This window comes from Cebidichthys violaceus, unplaced genomic scaffold (genome assembly GCF_023349555.1).
Source record: "Cebidichthys violaceus isolate CVI_PGR_0920_01 unplaced genomic scaffold, fCebVio1.0.p SCAF_19, whole genome shotgun sequence".
Lineage (NCBI taxonomy): Eukaryota > Metazoa > Chordata > Actinopteri > Perciformes > Stichaeidae > Cebidichthys > Cebidichthys violaceus.
In genome coordinates, this window is record NW_027176361.1 from 8,930,930 (window position 1) to 8,951,284 (window position 20,355).

The window sequence follows — 20,355 nt, forward strand, 5'->3', positions numbered from 1 at the left end:
GGAAACGTTGCCTGACGTAGGTTTCAACCAATGACTGAAGTGTACAGCTGGACAAACGCGACCCACGACGCAACGTTTTTACCCCTCGACGTTTCGTCAGAGAAACAGTGGATTTATCCGTTTTTAGCCACTTACGCGAGCTAGCCGACAAAGGAGACACCTATTGTTTTGTCGTACTGGAGATTATTAGAAGAATTTCTTCACTGTGTGGTTTTCCTGTGACGTCCGGGATCGGAAAAGAGCCGTTTCCCCCCCGACAGCTGGTTTGCGGATTCCCCCCTATAAGCACTTGAAGTTGTGTGGTGAGTTGTTGTTGTTAGTGGAGCTAGCTGTCTGCTACATAAAAGAAAGAAAGACAGGAAGAAAGAAAGAAAGACGTGCGAGAACACAGCCACACACGCTAACCGGCTTACAATGTTAATTTAAAAGCAAATGGTTAATGTGTGTATCCTGTAGAAGAGCATATGTTTTAGTAACTTGCACACATTTCACGGATATCGTCACTTATGGTGTTTCACCGCTTAAGACTACAAACAGCCTGAAAGGAAGAAAACACTCATGAAAAGGTGACAAACCAACTTAAGAGTCATCTCCCACATTATAAATAGTTGTTGTGTGGTAGAACACTACAACACCGGAACACTCCCAACTTCATTGATATATGCAGTTTTAAATGTTAGATGCATATATGTACAAAGATCAGTAACACAATACTATAGTGTGTATATATACATACTGATTTGGACAACAGACCTCATGGGTTAATAGTCTGCTGTTTATACTGTTAGTCATTTAGTCCTCCACAAAAAAAGTAAATCAAAATGCTGATTATTTGTTATCAATGGAGAGAATAATTTTATTCGCGAAGCCACGCAGGCATTTTTAGTTTTGGAAGAGAGTAAAAAGTGTGGCGGAGCTTGAAGGATGTTTGTTAACATGTTGCGTTCACGTACCCGTTATGAGTCCCGAATTTCCCCTTTCAACTTTATTGTGACGTGTACGGCTGAATTGGTTCATTGGTTCTCAACCCTTTGTGGCTTTTAAGGTTGACACCTGGCCTTAGAGAGTTGCATGTGTCTTTGAGTAAAGCTATCTAGTAGTTTATAATAAAGAAGGTAAGATGATTTGTGTTTAACACTTTCATATTTTAAATATTTCTCCACATTTATCCTGAGACCTGACACCCAGGTTGGGATCTGCTGGATAAGTTCATTGAAAGAAAAGTATTGACAACAAGCTTTGATGGATGTTTTATTGTTTTTTTCAAGCAAAAATGCTGAACGCTTAGCGGCTTTAGTTGTTAATGTGAAAATAGCTGCTTATATTATTGTAAACGGAATAATTTGGGGTTTTGTTTGTTTGGACAAATTAAGGAGCTTGAAGACGTACTTTAAACTTTATGGCATTGTGATGCAATTTTCACTATTTTACTTGATTTAAGGTGCTAAATTTAAAATACATAGCATATCTATGACTAAAGGGATTGCCTCTCATGGCAACAGCTGAGCTGGTGGCCAACAGTGCTGACCTGGGGTGGGGAGGTGGTCGGGACCGGAGGAGGGTGGGCGTTATGCTTTTGCGATGACGCCATAGGTCCGGATGGCGTTATCAGCAGGAACTGGTGTACGAGTGCAGAGCAGAGCGGCAGCCATTAGCTGCCAGTGGGGCACACACACACACACACACACTGGGACTCACATGCACGCGCGGCCGGACCAGCTACGTAAACAAAGCACAGAGACGTTCGGATTACAACACACACTGAGAGAGTGTGTCTTCATTCTCTGCTCAGGACGCCATTACTCCCCTTTAAGTTTACATTACATATAGTTGTTTGCTGCTATATGAATGCTCTGAATTTGGAACTTAGCACATTTAAACTGATAATGAAATAACCGTAGTTGCAGCCCTGGTAATGTGTTTATGTATTAACAATAGCAAAAAAACAAGGTCTGCAAAAAGAAGTAGTGTTCTACACTCAATTTTGCACACCAAGCTAAAACTAGTGTTGTCTAATACAACATCTCTACAGTCGTTCCTTCATGAGGGTTAGTGAGGTGTTTGACTCTCCAAGGCTGATGTGTTTATTTGTGTTGTGATACTTCTTGTTGGTTGAACAGGAAAGGGTAAAAAAAAAAAAAATCAAATCAATTCACGAGCCACAATTTAAAAAAAGCCTGTCTCTTTTTCACATCACAATGGACAGCGGGTCAGTGATTTACAGTGTTTTGCTGCTCAGAGTGCATCAGAGCTGGATCTTGTTCAATCTTGGATCCATCATCATCATCACGCACTATTAGCCTCTGGGGGGGGGGGGTAGGAATGGAACCAGATGTTGTGGTGTAGCGGCTTGCATAGCATAGGCTACGTCCGTTTCTGTGCATCACTGCCAATATTTATCTGCACACTGAACAAACAGCAATTGTTTCTGACGGTGTCTTTTTCATTTGCTCTCCACACGCACCGTCTACCTGGTACCTAGCTGCACGCTACATTCTAATGTTTGTCTGTGTGGATGCTGTTAATCCATCAAATTGAAATCGGCATGTTTTGAATATTGAACATCTGAACGGGTCTGGTTGATATGGTTGAATTCACAGTATCAATACCTATTTTCCAATATCATTATACATAGATTGCCAGTTTTTTTTTTCATTATCACACATAAGATACTCAAGCGGATGTTCAGAGCACTGTTATGGAGTACATTAGACCAAACTCTTCATACTGTATCGATTTAAAAAAAAAAAAAAAAAAAAAGCTTCTAAACGTATTTTGTTATTTTATTTTTTTGAAAAGCTAGCGCAAAAAACTATATATTCTTTATTTGATGAGTCAATGTTTGGTCATTTATCAAGCAAAAAACAAAGCATAATTTTCTTCCAGTTCCATTAATGTGATCATTTTCAGCTCTTTTTTAACCATTGTACACTGAATTTATTTATTTTGGGTTAGGGTTCGGTCGGATAAATCAAGACATGGCATGATGTCACCGTAGGTTGTGGGAAATTGTAATTGGCATTTATTGTACATTATAAAATTAGTCATGTCTGCTTATTGTAATTCCCACATTTATGAAAGAAAGTGAATGCAACACCAGACCACGTGACCGACCCCAGCTTTCTAACGTTAGCAAGGTGGCTAACAGGATTTAGCTAACTTGAGCTACGTTGCATCGCAGCGCAGAGTAATCCCCACTGGAGAAACGACGACCACGCACTCTTCGCTGTGCACTTGCAATAAGTTTGTGTAACGTTACACTTCGAAGCGAGCACCGAGAGCACAATGCCAGGTAATTTAAACTTTTAAACGCGTGACGGTTCGTCTCGGGTGTGTGTAAAGGTGTCGTAATCCCGTAAGGCTTGTTGTGTTGACCTGCTTCAGTGATGCTGCCATGCTGTAGCAGCGTGCTAGCTTAACAGACGACTTTGTTTGGCCTCAAGCATCCGAACGGGAATGGAGTTTAGGGTTTGACCTCCGCGTGTGGTTCGTATGTTATAATATCTCACCGTGTCTTTTTCGTGTGCGGCTTTGTTTTCGCGTTTTATTCGTTTTCACGCTAAAATTACTGCCAGACGTTAACGAAAATAACCCAGCCCTATACCCTTTGTTGTTACTGTGATAGCTTTCACCTTAGGCCCGTCCATTGACAGCACAGCTATGTGTGTCCATCTGTTTGCAGCTAACGCGAACTAGCCACTTAGCATTAGCGTTACCTCGGCTCAGACCGTTCAATCCTTTCACCAACTTTCCAGGTAGGCCCAGACACCTGGGTTAGCATGTTAGCTGTCCGTTAGCATGCTACAGGCCACTACGACATAGCTCCCGTTACACTCAGCACACTGTTACATTACATAATCTGTCACGAAGCGGTTATTTATGAGAATTTTAAAAAGCCATTATTATTATAAACATTTGATAAAGTCGGTTTCTCGTGTCCTCCGTTTTTTGTCGCTCCGCAGATTAGATCTCTGTGGGAGATTTTTAACAGTTTTTTCTCTTTACATGCAGGTACACAATGTATCTTAAGCATTCTTCTAATAAATTAACTAATTATATTTTAACAAGCTCGTCAGTGAACATTTTCACGTGTGCGGTTTAATATTTGGACCCATGGAAAATAGTTCTTTTTTTTTTTTCTGGTATTCGTAACGTTTCCTAAGCTTATTTAGATATCACACTTACACTGTTAACAAAGCAGTTTATTATTAGGATGAATAAGTTGACATGTAGATTTTTTTTTTAAAGGACTACCACCAAAATTCAAAAACGCTTTCTTTTTTTTAGTGTAATTGTTTATTCTATATAACGTCATTATTTGTGAAAAGTGTCCTTCACAGCTGCCCAGAGCCCACAGTGATACTCTTACATTTTATCCAACACTCCTAAACCAAAGAACATTACATTTGCAATGATATGACAGTGAGAAATGGTAAAAATCCTCCTTTTTTGACAACCATTAAATGTTTGGCCAATCTGTTTTATATATTAGTTAAACCAATATACTCCTCATAGAGAATATAGATGTCACAGGTTAAGGATTTGCTGGGGGTGGGTCAGCAGGATCATCCAGTAAGAATCTGTTGACATCGTCTACATAAAGTGTTTGAGATGACACCATGAGGTCTTATAGCTTTACATTTTTTTCCCTCATAATTTTTTATTTCCCCTGCAGGTTTTACCATTCCACTGCTTACCCTTCACCCTCATCAAATCACACTCCGCTCACAGGCGTGGAGGATGCTAGGCTCCGCTAACTAAATATTACATGGTGACCAACACATGGTTATGCAACGGCAACATGTTAAGTGCTACATGCGGTACATAATGGCACAGTGCTCCCTGTCTGCGCTTCTCCTTGTTCACGACGATTCACCCGCCGTGCACTCTTGTGTCGCTGAGCAGAGGCCTGTGTACTGTGACTCATAATTGATTTAAAGCGTTGAGATTCTCATGATGCTCTTTAGCTTCATCGATTTCATACTTTTTTTTTGAAGGAATCTCTAATTTTGCTCTAGATGTATAGACATCTTGGAAACACTTTGTTGTTGTCTGGGTTTTTCTTTTCTTACTCCTATCCCTGATTATATTAAGTGTTGTGATTTTGTTTAAACTTTGGAAATTAATGTTGAAAGTCTTTGTTGTTCCACAACACTTTATGGACAGCAGTAGAAGTGGTTGAGCACACTCATGCATGCAGGCTTCAAACACCTTGCTCAACCAGTGCAGAGTTTAATTTAGGCTTGTCGTATTCTTTTACAAAATGTTCTTTCCTGACCTCCCTCTCTGTCCTTCCCTGACTCCTATTTGTCTTAGTCACTAACATATTGCTTAAGTCTCTGCACTGCATAATAATTCGACTGCTTTATCATCGTCCCCAGATAGACAGAAACACTTGACGGCTTTGAGCGAAGCAGACACCCCCCTCTTGTAGTCTACTAACCTACTTAAATGTTTATTTGAACTCCTCTGAAGGACAGCGTGTCCGTCCCGTCACTGTGTACAGTTGGCAGCGGTCCACCTCGGGGTCAAACTCGCCTCTCATGTGTTGATTGTGTCACATTGACCGAGACAGAAACGGCAAGGGATCGGTGTCTTCTTTAACATTATGTCCTGTGTTTGTGGAAATCAGGTTGGTCCCGTGAAGCTGCTGGGAGTTCGTCCTCTCGAGTCCAGCCCGGTGTGCCTGCATCAGGCTGACCCCGGGGCTGTGTGCGCGGCTCGGTTGAGATCATCGCTTTACTTTTTTTCTTTTCTCTCTCCTTGCCGCGAGGCCGCGGTTGAGTCATGACAAGTCTGTTCGAGCTGGCTGGCAGTATGAGGATTATGTCATTACAGTGGGCATCTCATCAGAGCAGGAGTTCTTTGTCACAGAAGTAGGCATGCACAAATAATCATCTAATCACCATTTCTTTCACAACGAATTCTGGTGTGGTGCGTGTGGCAGACCGTAAAAGCCATTGAAACATCAGAAGAAGTCTTATAGGGTGGATGTTGGTTACATGACAGTGTTTCCATTCAACGGATAATAATAGCTTTCCATCAGAAAGTACCCATAGTACACACAGCTCAACATCACAAGTACTAATTTAATGACACTGTAGAAAGAGTGTCAGTTAAACATCTGTGCTGAACTTAAATTTTTTTTACCGTTTGAGCCGGAGTGCCTGCTTTTTTTTTTTTTTTTATTATTAAATCTTAGTAATCTGGGAGCAGCAGGAGAGGTGTGTAACACCTGCAGCCTCTACGTTGCAACATGCAGCACCATTACATGCGATGACTCACCGATTCACTGTCTCCCAATGTGCTAAATTCAACATTCCTAGCACAAATAAAGCAGCAAGACACTGTTTATCTATGTGAAGACATAGGGGAGTAACGGCGACCTGAGCAGTGTGTGTGTGTGTGTGTGTGTGTGTGTGTGTGTGTGTGTGTGTGTGTGTGTGTGTGTGTGTGTGTGTGTGTGTGTGTGTGTGTGTGTGTGTGTGTGTGTGTGTGTGTGTGTGTGAGAGAGAGTGTGATGTTATCTGAGCTCCTCCTCGCTTTGTTTACATAGCCTGGCCCACCACGGAGGCCTTTTTAATGCATGTTGGTGCATGTGAGCTAGCTCATAGCCGCCGCCACTCTGCACTCCGCTCATACAGCGGCTACGGCAGATCACGCCGTCGCGAAAGCGTTGTGCTTTTCTCTTGAATTGATTTACTGTTTCTGTCACATTTCCTGTTGTCTTTTGCCGTCCTTGACTTTGATTTACATCTTTAACTCTTAGATTAAAATCTTTGAGATGATTGTTTCGCTCCACACGCCGAAGCTAAACTGTATGGAAATGAGGAGGTTGACATTGTTTTTATTAGCGTAATCCAACTGATTTGTGCGTGCGTGCGTGCGTGCGTGTGTTTCCTTGTTGATGATAATGCAATGTGGCCTTTTACCACATCGCCGCAATTCACCAACCTGAAAAGCGATTGATTGGAGTCGTAAAATGCCAACGGCTCTATTAAGCCCTCGGACACTCATTTAGGTGTTTGTGGTGAGAATAGTTTTAGATGTCACAGAGTGGTTTTAGAGAGAAGGATCCATCCCAGCTGGAGATGCAGGTTTCTATCTGTCTCTTATTAGATCACGAGATATGGAAAATTGTTCTTTGGCGGTTTTATTGTTTATGAATAGTGAGACTGGATGAAGGCTAATCTACCCATGGGTGCAGTTGTTCAGCCGTAGCGGTGTCTGTTTGGATCCCAGGCTGAGACAGTGCAGCCTTGATTCTTAGATAATGTCCAGCTGTGGGCTAAAGAGCAGGAGATAAGTCACGGTTCTCTGGCTTCAAGAAGGGAACGGCGTAATGAAGTTTGTTAAAAACATTTTCAATCTATCTTTGTAAGTATACCACACCCTGATGGAAGGTTTGAACTTGATTGATTTATTTATTTCTGTCTTCTTGTGTCTCCCCGTGCAGAGCCGGCTGAGATGAGCGGTCCAGAGGTGGCCAAGACACCGGGAGGTGGCGCTCCGGGCAAGGAGGGAAAGGAGCCAGTGGCCAACGGGCACGCAGGAGAGGGCAGCGACGCCAACCCGTTCGCTGAGTACATGTGGATGGAGAATGAAGAAGAGTATAACAGACAGGTGTGTGTTCTTAAGTATTCTTTGGGCATAATTTACTAAAAGAAAAAAACCCATCCTCCAACATTCAGTGTCTCTTTTCATCTTCCCGTATCTCTTCCTCTTGATTGCGTCTTGTATTTTAACGCCACCACATTACTGAGGAGACGTCTCTTTGGGGAAGCCTTCCGTCTACTTGTCATGCAAATGATCTCTTGTATATTCCTCCTCTGTCCACCCATGTCCTTGCTCTTTTCCCCCCCGCTATGTCACTCATCTGTCTCCCTCTCTTTATTCTCTCCCCCCTGTTGTCTCCCAGGTGGAAGAGGAACTGCTGGAGCAGGAGTTCTTAGAGCGCTGCTTCCAGGAAATGCTGGAGGAGGAGGACCAGGATTGGTTCATCCCTTCACGTGACCTCAACAACCAGGGGGTGGGGCAGCTGCAGCAGCAGCTCAACGGGCTGTCGGTCAGCGATCACCATAACAACCTGGAGGAAGTGGCGGTGAGTCAGAGACGCATCTCGTTTCACAACAAGAGAATTGAAGAAACAGTCGGAGCGTTTTAAGTTAAAAGGAATATCTTCTCACTCTTTTTTTTTTTTTTTTTTTTCCCTGCAGAGGAAGAGCATCTTGAATCCCGAAGCGAAGGAGTTCGTCCCGGGGAAGAAATACTAGGAGTCCCCCTCACCCCCATGGAGCCTCCACGCACGCACACACACCAGTTCTCACATATTCTCAGAGACTCTGGCGGCCACGCCCGCATACACACTGATTCACACACACACACTCACTCACACACACACTCGCTCCCACACACTTGAAGTCAACGGCGTGCTGGCAGGCCCAGTTGGGGGGTGGGGGGATTTCTTTTTCTTTCTTTCTTTTTTCTTTTTGTTTCTTTAAATCTTTTTATTTCCTGTTTGTTTCTTGTAAACTGAGGGACATTGGGAACGGGTGGGGGAGGGGTGTAATACCAGCACCGCCCTACAGCGGGCGCTAGCTCATCATTGCATTTCAGATGACGCCGTTGACGCGTACAGAGCCTGCAGAGCTCAGCGATCTCCCCCCCCCCCCGTGGAACTGAGGCAGCTACCAAGCAGTGATACCGGGACAAAACGTCGACCCCAAAAAACATCGAATAAACAAATTACTGCACATGCTCGTTAATCTGTGTGCTGTCAGATTTGAGGAAACATCGTCCGTAGGCTGAGGGTCTTCATGACGGGGAGGCCAGAGAACTAAAATCTCAGGGGGACTTGACGGGTCTCTGCAGACGCTCTGTCGCGTCGTCACGGTCGGTCGAACCCGTTAACGTTTGCTCCTATTTTGTCATAAGCTCATGTGACATCACAGCTCTTGTGCGTCTAGAAATGCGGGTTCTTATTTGTATTTGCGGCGACTCCGTTCCAAACCAATTACAGACCCCCATCCCCTCCCAGCACGCTTGTTTTAGAGGTGTTCTGAACAGACGTGGACAGGCGTTATCATGGATAAGAAGTTATTTTCCCGATTTATGTGGAAGTCCATGTTTATCGTTTGTCCAGTTTATTAGAACAGAAGTGTGAGTTTCTCAATCATGCATCAGCAGTCAAGTTAAGCAAGAAAAATATTAGAGAGGGAAGGTCAGAGATTTGTGAACCTTTAAAAAAAGAAGAGAAAAGAAATTCAGTTTTTGTTTTGTTTTTTTTGTTCACGGCTTCATCCTTGAGTTCTATTTGGATTTCTGAGGTGTAGTGAACAACCTTGTTACAGGGGAGTATTTGGTCTGGAACACAGTCACTGCCTCTTTCTGCTAGAACAGCTTGGTTTGTCCAGCTTCAGATCGAGTGTCCATATCCAAATCAGGTTTTCAAATAGCCTCTCCTCCTCTTTTTTTCTTCTTTTTTCTCCCATGTTTTTGAGGATGAGGAATTTTGTGTCTCTACTGGGTACAGTAACCTGTGGTGTCCATTCAGGCCTGTTTGCAGGAGGAAACTTGAGGGGACAATATTGTCATGGCCAATCAGAATAAAGCAGTATGGAACACATGGCAGACAGTATGACTTCCTTGCTGTTCTTCTCTTTGTACGTTGACTTTTTTTGAGGAAGTTCTTTTTAACCGTATATCTCTGTTGTGGTCCGGCTTTCCCTGAAGCATCGCCACTTGGTGCAAGTATGATCTCCGCTAAATTGTAAAACCTTTAGGAAAAAGTTGTACATGTGGAGATGCTTTTTAGGAAACCCAGCCTGATCAACAGTAAACATGACTTTAGTAAGTTTTTCGAGCTCTCAGCCGTCTTAGGTTGAAAATGCAGAGACAATATTGTCGTCTTGTGATCCGATCCTTCGTGCCACTGTTTATTTGTGGTATTAGTGACAATAACGTCTTGTGTATTTTACTGTCATAGCAGACACTTGTGTATTTGTACTCGAGTGTGTTCTTAAATCGGCAGTAGAGGCGGTGAAATCTCGGTTAAAAGGAACTTCGTCTCACAGCGTTGGACCACAGAATGGCGCCCTGGTGAAGCCAATAGGAATGTCCGCCAGGTGGATTGTACAACATGAAATCATTTTTGGTGATTTTGTTTAGATGCGTTAGATGACAGAAGCCGTTTAAAAAAAAAAAAAAGAAAAAAGAAAAGAGGTCCAGAAGACACAGAGTATGAATTTCAATACAAATAAAAATAATGAAAAAAGAAGAATAAAGATGTTAAAGACAAAACGCTCTCTGTCGGTCCTTTGTCACATTTTGAATCACACTGGACCAGCTTCTATTGTTTCAAAGACTTTAGAATTAATATTTCAAATAATAACTCGTAGTGTCAGTCAAACTTTATAGGGGGAAATACTAAATCTTTTTTATTTTTTCTTGCATTCTTGGACTGTTGATGTTAAAACTCATTTTTCTGAACACTAACAATTGAGATTGAGAGTTCACTCTTCACCAGAGAAGCAGCAGCAGTTGACGAAACGATCTTGCATGTCAAAGGTCCTTTTAGTAGCTGTCCTAGAGCTTTCTATCATATCCCACCGTCTTCCTCAGCATGTGCATTGTTGTTTAAATATACATTTTTCTGCAGACCTACAATTTTGATAAGTAACTCCATGAAAACTGGGTAAAATCTGTCTGCTGAGGAAAACTGATATGACGGAAAGTGAGCAGCTTTGTGAAAGAAGATGAAGAAATGGAAACTAAGAAGAAGAGAAGTATTTTGTGAATATGGAGCTTGAACTCGGGGCCAGAGCAGATTGCATCAGGTATGAACAAAGTTCTCCGCTCATTAACGGTGCCGGTGTTTAGAAATCTCAGAAAACAGAAAAGTGATAAACATCAATCAGGTGCTTTTGACTGTTAAGTAATGTGATTTTATTTTCTTTACAATTTTACCCAAAAGAAAGTCATCACGTCCTTTATCTAAAGTTATGACTCTCGCTTTGCATTTAGGGAGGCGACGAGACATCAGACTCCACATTATCAACCCGAAGAACCGTCTGAACCATGGAACACCTGCGCACCCGTTTCACTGCTTGTGCCACAACTGCAGCGCCACCAAAGATGACTCTCATCTCTGTGTCCACGGTGAAGGTCAGGACACTGCGATCAGCCTTCACTGATAAATATGAGGTCGTGCAGATTGCTACGTGCTGTCGCTTGGTCACGGAACAAGCACAGGTCGTGGTGACCCCAGCAGGCTTTAGGTAGGGCTGCACGATATATGCGTCTTATTGTCTAGTCATATTGAGATATTGTGGTCCAGTTTTTCATGTATAAATATAACATTTATTGACTTAAATCTGCCACAACATAAGATGAGAAATATATAAATGTTGTCCATATTGCTCTCTGCTCCCTCTAGGCCTCCTGTTGACACTGTTCTCTCCAGTCCACTCAAACACGGTTCATGTAGTGCTTCAGGAAGCAGACCGGAGGAATGACATCTTGTCTTTGGAGTGGCGGGGTCCGCCGTACAACAGTCCACAGTCCAGAGGAGGAGATGAGGGGCCTGGTTGAGGGTGTCCGACTACACCATCGATGGCTTGTGATACTGTCTGTGTTGTGCTATTTCCTCATTGTGGGACAGGAGGAGCCTCGGAGAAAGAGGAAGCCTCCACTGATGAGAGCAGCGCTGAGCCCTCGAAACAAAGACTGAACACTAGCCTCGTGATTATAAGACCACCTCCAGAGCAAAGGAGCATCAGGAGCGAGCACATTTAGAGACTTTCATTCTGCTGGCGTCACACCCGGCTGTAAACCACCCCAGGGTGCACTGAAGGTCACATCTGATAGAGCAAGCAGAACGTCATCAAGCCGGTAAGATGACCTCAGGACCCCCGCCAAGTCATACCAGCTTGATCATCTCTGCTCCTCAGCTGAAAACGTGATGGACTTTGTACAAACAGAGAAATGCTTATTGTACAGAATAATAAATAAAACGGAAACTGGAGAAAGGACCTATTTTCCTCATATTTTCACGTATACATTTAGAATGCAACCTATTTCCTGGCAAGTCATGTGATTCAATCATTCATGAATAAAAAAAATGTAAAAATCTGAATACAATTAAAGTGGAAAGCTGAGCTCCGACTGTAGCCACAGCCACATATGCAATTATAACATTTAGAATAATAATGCTTAACGTTTACTTTTTAAAGTACCGTTTGCTGATAATACTTCTGTACTTCTACTTGATGCACTTTTTAAATTTTGGTATTTTTACATTGTGTTTATTTTTTGCTAAAGCAAATAATCGGAGTACTTCCTCCACCCCTGCACTGCGCTGCCTTGAGCACATTTACACCTCATCCCAACAGGGTGACAAGAAGCCCATTTCGCTGTCTCTTTTAAGTGCCGCCAACAGATGGTTTACTGTTATGACTCATCCTCGGCTCGTGTGTCCTGAGGCGAGATACCTTGAACGCCGCCTCAGCTTGAAGGGCTTTTTAATACGTGGCAGCCCTTTTGGCCTGAAAAGTGCGGGTGATCGGACGAAGTGGCAGAATTTTAATTGGTTCGTCGTGTTTGACACAGTAAACAATGTTTTTTGTTCTTCTGCCGTGTGTTGAGATTCAGAGTGAAGGATAAAGTATCTGGTGACGAGGAAGATGACGATGGTGAATCTCACTGCTGCATCTTAGGCCGGGCCCACTGAGAGGAGACACAAGATAATAAAAGGAGAAATTCACAAGAAAGTTTGGTGGTCAGCACACACCCACACACACACCCACACACACACACACACACACACACACTCTCACCTCAGCGGTGTACCTGGCTTGGTACTCGGTCAGCGGTAGTGTCCTGCTGCGCTCTGTGCAGTAGAAAGTGGGCTGTGCATGGGCCAGAGGAAGTGTGCTGCTACATAGGGTACAAGATGGGTGTGTGAGAAGAAACTAAAAGAAGTGTGTTAGAGGTATAAAGGTGATTTTTGTGCCTGTGGATTACCAACTAAACTGCCTGGAAGCAGGCTGCAGGGAGGTGCTGTTTTTCAGTCCAACAGCCGGTTCCAAGCCCCTCAGGTAGGAGCTGTTATCCCAATTTTCAGCATCTAATCAGAGGAAGGAATTAAAGCACATTGACCCCATAGGACAAGCGTCTGTGTGTGTGTGTGTGTGTGTGTGTGTGTGTGTGTGTGTGTGTGTGTGTGTGTGTGTGTGTGTGTGTGTGTGTTTTTGACAGAGGGTTGTTCTACCTCTGATTGTGATAATTGGACTGGAGGCCACAGGAAGGTTGAGCTGGTGCTGCAGCCCGGCTTCTCTGCAGACAGATCTCAGGAAATCTTCACAGCAGGCCGGACCGACATGGGACGACAACACGATCACACCTAAAAGTGCACAATTAGAGGGCAGATTTATGGAAATGATGTGTGGTTCTGTACTCCAAGAGCCACTTAACCTACAGTTTGAAGGGCCTTATTGCAGGCTAAAAGAATATCTTGATTAAACAGTGAAAGCATCTGGTGATTTTCAAGAACCTGACAAGATAAATCAAATCAATACTCCAGAAGTAAAAAGAGTAATCTTACCTTCCTCGTAGAGAACATCAGTCTTCTTCTGAGGCTCATATTTTGCCTCTTGCTGCTCCAACATATTTGCTGTCAAAAGAAAATGGACTAAATGCAGCTGCCAGCTTAGATGTGTGTGTGTGTGTGTGTGTGTGTGTGTGTGTGTGTGTGTGTGTGTTTGTGTTTCAGCAAGACTCTGAGAACTCCTTACCCTTTCCACCAAAGACATAGTGCAGCTGACCTTTGTTCTCCTCACCAAGTAAAGGCCCAATCTCCCATGCAACTCCCTCTTCCTGTGTCCTCGCCTCTGTCGGGGAGGAGGAGCCAACAAATGCAGACGCAAGGATGCCCAAAGGATGCAAGGAGCCAGGGAAGAGGGAACATGAGCGAGGCTGAGAGATGGAGCCCTAGGAGAGTGAGGGTGAAGGTGGTGCTGGTAACAGAAGGCTAGTTAGAAAACAAAGGACTTTATTTGCGAACTTGCCGCATGTGAGTGTGCTTCACCTGCGGACAGCTAAAAGAGCCGTAGATGCTGTTTGTCGTCTTGTAAAACTGATGAACTGCAGGCCAGGTTTCACGATGAGTCTATGAAAACACCACAATCAACTGGTCAGTGAGTCAGTCTGTCCATCAATGGATATCATTCAGTCTGTCTATCTATTGTCACCTGAGGTGGGTTGATGAATGCAGGAGCAGCTGCAGCTTCACATCTGGGCTCCAGCTGGTTGACCTGCAGGTGGTACTCACTGAAGGGTTTATAGTCGCGACTATAAGTGGTGACAAATCTCTCCAAAGGCATCAGCCCCACAGACTGGAGGGGATAAACATGCACTGTGACAGTGGGTCGTACACAGTACTGTGGGTTAGCCCAAAGACAGGATTCACTCCTTACAGTATCAGGAACAATGGTTCGACCATGCACAGCTTTTTGGGGAACAAACAAATGTGTTTATTGCCAAGACTCATATACTCATAACAATGAGACACAATTACTTTCACTGAGGATGACCTGAACATAGTTACTGTCCTGTGCTGCAAACAAAATACAGTATGTTGCGTTTACAATCTTCTCTCCAAAAGTGGCCTTCACACCAAAAAGCAAACCTGAATCCTGTTTATAGTGTTCAAGCTCTGATTTCTAAGTGATCTAATTGGTTGCAGGTGTTCTCACTGGTCCTTCTGTGGGCATGTGATTGGTAATCAAGTGAGGTATTTCAATGGCAGTGTTTAGCAAACAACACACACAGGCTTCCAGTTTTGAATGTGTCTTATGTAGATAACTGAGAGTTAGTTTCAGAATCGTAAACTTTAGTGTAAAGCAGACATTGTGCTACAAGTACCTCAAATTTGACTAAAGTGCTTGTTTATATGTCCGGCTAATGGGCCGCTAGCTAGCTAGTAGCATTAGCCAATTAGCTTATCACAAGTTTCGGCGTCTTTAAAAGCATTAACTTAGTTTTCAGGCAGGTGTTTCTATTTTGCGTCACTGTCACTGCTCTCGTGTCATTTCAGCTGCAGCAGGGAGCTAGTTGTGGCGAAAAAGCTAAAAAAAAAAGAAGCAACAACTAACCGACTGGATGCTAGCAGACAAGAACCAAACGGTTTACCAAAGTTAGCAAATAAGCTAGCTGGTGAATTTAGTGGCGAATTTAGCAACTTCACATCCAGGTACTGGTTGTTGGTTTCAGGTGTTAGTAGGACCGAAGGCCGTAAACGGAGCTAAAAGGAGAGTTCATACTGGGTCTACATTCGCCAGGTTAAATGATGCAGCAGATATGAAGCCTAACGTTGCTTCATATATTCTGTGTATGTAATTAGACTCATTATATAAACTAAAAAGTGATAATATCTAATATAACGTTATGTCGTTTGTGTGTCCACTTCACAGCTTGATTCTGCTGCCCCCAAGTGGCCAAACATCAGCCAACATTAACATTAATGCAGTTTAAATAGGTGTAATTACTGTACCATCGGTTAAATCGCTCTTGGACAATGCATTATAATACCTAGATTAATTGATTATTAATTATTTTTGTTTGAATAAAAATAGCCTACTCGCATTGCGGTGATAAAGTTGTGATAAAATCATAGTACTCTAATGATAAGCATTTAGATGCATCCAGAATTAATTCTAAAAGAGTCTGTATGTATGAGCTGCCTGAGATTTGAGATTTATAACGCAGTTAACGTGATAATAAACGTAGTTAACAGTAATGCTGACTGACACAGTGATGCAGCTTGTGGAGGGAGACAGGTTTGCCTTGAGGCTGAAGAAAAAGGTCAGAAGCTGTGTGTAGTGGTAGGCCCAACTAGCTGTAGCAGCAGGAGCCATGTTGTTTCTTTTAAACATTGTTTACCTTCTAATTTCAATTCAAAACACACTTGGAGAAACATTAAAAACAAGGCACGCAGTTGCATGATTCAATCCGAAGCGAGACAATTAAGACGAATCCAGTTGAATCACAGACTAATTACCTTCAGGTGTTTGGAAGGAATCATCTGATGGGTTTTTGATTCCTCTTCAGTAGAATAACCTCAGTACCACCACCACCACCACAGTGAAGCTGAACTGAACTCAAGCCAGTGGAATGTTTCAGCTACTGTTATTAATTAAATTGTGTTTATTCTATATATTCTATGTTGATTCTATCTGCAGCACACTGTCAAGCCACAAGTACGCAATATAGTTCCACTGTTTAAATTTTGTGCAGCCGGCACCAGACTGTCGTCTAATAACCACAGAGACTTCAGTGCTTATGTTCACATAAAACGTGTCGTTTTTGACTAATTACTCCACAGATTCTACTGTGAATCGAACAGTTCACACAGTTCAATGAAAACATGACAGCCACAGGATCTTCAACATGTCCAAAAATATGAATCCAATGTAAATAAAGAGCCGTCACCTGAACTTGGCAGTATATTTGAGCAGCTTTATATACTGTATCTATATATATATATCTATATATATATAGATAGATATATCTATATCTATATCTATCTATATATATATATATATATATATATATATAGATATAGATAGATATATCTATATCTATATCTATCTATATCTATATATATATAGATATAGATATAGATATCTATCTATATATATATATTCATGTTGAAGCTCTGCTGGTCCCAGACGAGCTTCTTCTGAGGAAAAATTCTCCACAGGATGCCCAAACTCAGTGCGTCATGACAGGGAGGGCCATCTGTTTCAATGATGAACGTAGTGAATGCGAATTTCCAAATTGTCCAAATTTGTCACAGCCTGTAAAACACCCTCCTATAATGTATGATAATATATTCTTTCTGATACCACCAGCATCCAAATGTGCCACAAGTGTCCCTGACGTACTGGGGAATGCGCACTTGGAGCTCTATTAAAATTACAAAATGAATAACATAAAATCAATGAAAAGAAAATGACTGTGTTGCGAACAAAGACTTTCTTCGACATGCATGAAGTCATACCTCAGCACATGTGGATCCATGAGAATGAGGGCTTCTTGCTAGTCATTACATTAGCATTGGAGAAGTGACACTGTGATGTGTGCGTCACACGTGGAGCGTTTCATTTCTCTGCCTATGATAACTATAAAATATCAACAGTGAGCATTTTAAAACCTACACTTATTCACAACACTGAATGAGTTGTCTGTTAACAGTTAGTCTCTTTTATTACAAATGTCAAATGTAAACAAGTGCTGTAAATGTGCAAAGATTTACAATTACAGTACGATTAAAGACATATCAATTTAATTGTCAAAATAGCCTCTATGCAGATATTGAATATTTGAACCACCTTCTTGGTATCTTGGAGTGAGATAAAATCAAGTACTTCACCATTATTACACAATCATTATTATCATCATCATTATAGTAGGTGCTAGATATTGGAGAAAAAGATTTCCCTGTAGCTGAGCACTGATTGGTTCAGATCTACGGGATGTGCAGCTGTACTCTCATTGGACGCTGTCAAAAGTGTGTCGATAGAAGACTTTGGCATTAGCGTCGTAATCCATAGTTAAGGTTTCGCCAATACTCTGAGCCCCCAGACTAGCGCCGCCGAGGGCTGAGGACTGCCGCAGAATCAGGAGGCTGTAGCGATGGAAACGGCCCTTGAACTTATCAGATGCTGCCACTTCATCCATGACCTCAGTGAACCCTAATCAGAGAATCAGAGACAGAGAAAGGCAGAAACGAAGAGAGGAAGCTGAGATTTGGAGGAACTTTCAGGGTCAAAGTGATGGGAAAATAAGACCTCATTATCTTGATTTTCGGGGCACTGACCTGGCTTCAGAAGCTCCCAGCTCTTCCACACTGAGCCCACACACAGGACGGGCAGGCCGAGGTCACTACTCAACAGAGGCTGTCATCAGAGAGCGACGAAGAAAGTCATGTGTGAATGTTTATAACACATGAGTGAAGGCACAGTATGCGTGTGTGTGTGTGTGTGTGTGTGTGTGTGTGTGTGTGTGTGTGTGTGTGTGTGTGTGTGTGTGTGTGTGTGTGTGTGTGTGCGCATTACCTCTTGTGCTACTGGTAAAACTGCTTGTACATGTTTTGCCAGGACTCTCCCAGCCTGAGTAAACACATACTGACAGAGAGCGTCCCCTGCTTCTGCACCTGAAACACATGCACACAAACACTGTTCATTTGACCTCCCCATTCAAATCTTTTACTCGTCACCTTAAAGGAACCAAGACAGGAAATGATGCGCCGTCCTACCTTTAGCCAGCTTTTCGCACAAACCGGCAAAGTGGGACTTCTGGAAGTTTCTGTAGAGGTGCGGCAGCATGCCCATCAGATTTGACACCTGTAATAAATTGTACACTTTTATCCATATATGCAAAATACATCAGAAGAGCAAAACTTAACTCAACTGTTTGACTTCTCAGAGGTGTTTTTGATTCAAGGTTCATTTCTGACCCTGACTGGCACTTCAAATACCCCGCATACATCAGCATCAGGACTTGTGATTCATTCAGCGCCCCCCTACCCATATCATTGTATAAATGAACACATTTTCTCACTGCTGTTGCAGTCTGACCTGGAAGTACTCCTCCATGGCCTTGCTGACATGCGTAACGTCATGAGGAGCAGCGACCAGGTTGTCCCTGGCATCAAACACCGTCTTCACCGCCAAATGAGAGATCCAGAATGCTGAGAAAGAGAGAGAGGATTAAAGGGTTTGGTGTCCAATCCGTAAAGCTATACATGATTCATATATACATATTGCCATGGTTACCTCCTCCTTCGTCACCCATCATGTGACCCCAGCCTCCGCAGCCGATCTGTGAGCCGTCGGGATTGACCAACTTGCAGTTAGAGCCGGTCCCTGATATCAACACGACACCTCCTACAGAGAAAACAGAGGCTGGTATTATATGACAATGACGATCTCATTAAGCCATAAAGTGTGGAAGGACACGCTATAAATGGTATCACTTTGATACAGCCACACCTAAGGGGGTAAAGTATCAGGCGTTTCCCCGTTAAGACCTTTTACAGTGATGATTTCAAATGTATCTGTCACCGTGAGTGTCTTTCAAATGTTAATGGCGATGGTACGAAAGTAGCTACAGTCTAAATTATGGTATATATGGTAAACATGTTTGAAAATAAGAAAGCATGAAAGTGATTGAGATTAAATTGGGTGTAAATGCAGGCTACTCTCATCTCTATCTGAGGATCAACTGCACTACAATGAGACAATAGAAAGAGACTAGTTACCACGATCGCTGGCAGTCGCCATTGCGCCGATTGCATCTGTGGTGATGAAGTAGTGCCAGCTGAGGGTTGGGAAACGTTGCTTCATGTCAGCGATCAGTTTGTCGATGGCAGCTTTCTGCTCCCCTCCGCTCAGAGACATGCCCTGCACATACAGAGAAATCTGTGTTTAAAATGTTCCACTTGTGTGTTCGTCGGATGCTGATCACAAACAGTTTGACTGACCAACGAGCACAGTGGCGTGTTCGGATCCAGCCCTGCCTCCATCTTGGCTCTTTGGACCATGTCGTTGATGGTTTCAATACATTTGTCCACCCCGACCAACTGGATAAACACACACACACACACACACACACACACACACACACACACACACACACACACACACACACACACACACAACATCTTTATGCAATCAGGTTTTTTCTGGTCTTATGCATTGAGTAAATGTATAAGATAAGCACAAAATCTCCAAATTCCCCTTATTCATCCATTATTCCTTTTACCCAGTGGTTAGTGGACGGCCCCTCTGTCTCGGCCAGGATCTTTCCATCTGCTGCCACCAGCACCGCTTTGGAGTGAGTCCCTCCACTGGAGACAGACATAGAGAGGACAGAGGGGATGAGAGAAACTGAAACACATGCATACATCAAGACAATCAAACAGACATGCATTTGCTGTGATATATAAACTGACAGGTGAGGCAGCAAGGACACAAATACTCGCACTTTTAGAGTGCAAAAAAAAGCTTTAAAAAGGATCACATATTTGTTAATTTACATATATGGAGAGAAAGTGGTCACGAGACTCAGTCAGCTAAAAAGCTCCCCCAGTCAGAAGACTAGTCAGGTCAGTATGCAACTAAATAAGTGTCAGATAATACTGTAAATTGCTGGGTAACAACCGCAACACACACTAGCATTGACCGATAGTTTGAAGTCCGTGTTTGTTGTATATTTTAATTGTTTCTCACCCCTCTACTCCACCGAACACTGTTGCCATGTCTTACTTCCTGTTTTGGTCCAGTCGGTGTAGGCAGT

General features: G+C 42.8%; 2 protein-coding genes across 3 annotated transcripts; one reads left to right on the plus strand and one right to left on the minus strand.

Moving 5' to 3' along the window:
• The first annotated feature begins 58 nt into the window (after positions 1 to 58).
• paip2b (poly(A) binding protein interacting protein 2B) lies at positions 59 to 9,625 on the plus strand. 2 transcript variants are annotated; one of them, XM_068713545.1, is made up of 4 exons: positions 59 to 302; positions 7,457 to 7,623; positions 7,919 to 8,101; positions 8,217 to 9,625. In XM_068713545.1, the coding sequence occupies exons 2-4, from the start codon at positions 7,468 to 7,470 to the stop codon at positions 8,271 to 8,273; spliced, it is 396 nt and encodes a 131-aa protein (XP_068569646.1). In that variant the 5' UTR covers positions 59 to 302; positions 7,457 to 7,467; the 3' UTR covers positions 8,274 to 9,625. The 2 variants fall into 2 exon arrangements, with proteins under 2 accessions (XP_068569646.1, XP_068569645.1); XM_068713544.1 differs by lacking the exon at positions 59 to 302 and adding an exon at positions 2,898 to 3,292.
• Positions 9,626 to 17,243: 7,618 nt separating this feature from the next.
• nagk (N-acetylglucosamine kinase) lies at positions 17,244 to 20,355 on the minus strand. The gene is made up of 10 exons (XM_068713892.1): positions 20,289 to 20,355; positions 19,822 to 19,906; positions 19,541 to 19,639; positions 19,319 to 19,460; positions 18,834 to 18,944; positions 18,636 to 18,748; positions 18,314 to 18,401; positions 18,114 to 18,211; positions 17,876 to 17,954; positions 17,244 to 17,750 (listed from the first exon to the last, which is right to left on the minus strand). The coding sequence occupies exons 1-10, from the start codon at positions 20,315 to 20,317 to the stop codon at positions 17,548 to 17,550; spliced, it is 1,047 nt and encodes a 348-aa protein (XP_068569993.1). The 5' UTR covers positions 20,318 to 20,355; the 3' UTR covers positions 17,244 to 17,547.

What these genes read in the sequence shown, in the direction of transcription:
- paip2b (XM_068713544.1), top strand. An exon ending in AAGAAGAGTATAACAGACAG is followed by an intron (nt 7,624 to 7,918) that starts GTGTGTGTTCTT and finishes GTTGTCTCCCAG; the next exon opens with GTGGAAGAGGAACTGCTGGA. An exon ending in ACAACCTGGAGGAAGTGGCG is followed by an intron (nt 8,102 to 8,216) that starts GTGAGTCAGAGA and finishes TTTTCCCTGCAG; the next exon opens with AGGAAGAGCATCTTGAATCC.
- nagk (XM_068713892.1), bottom strand. Translation starts at nt 20,317, where the DNA reads ATGGCAACAGTGTTCGGTGGAGTAGAGGG. An exon ending in GGCCGTCCACTAACCACTGG is followed by an intron (nt 19,640 to 19,821) that starts GTAAAAGGAATA and finishes GTGTTTATCCAG; the next exon opens with TTGGTCGGGGTGGACAAATG. An exon ending in GGCGACTGCCAGCGATCGTG is followed by an intron (nt 18,945 to 19,318) that starts GTAACTAGTCTC and finishes TTTTCTCTGTAG; the next exon opens with GAGGTGTCGTGTTGATATCA.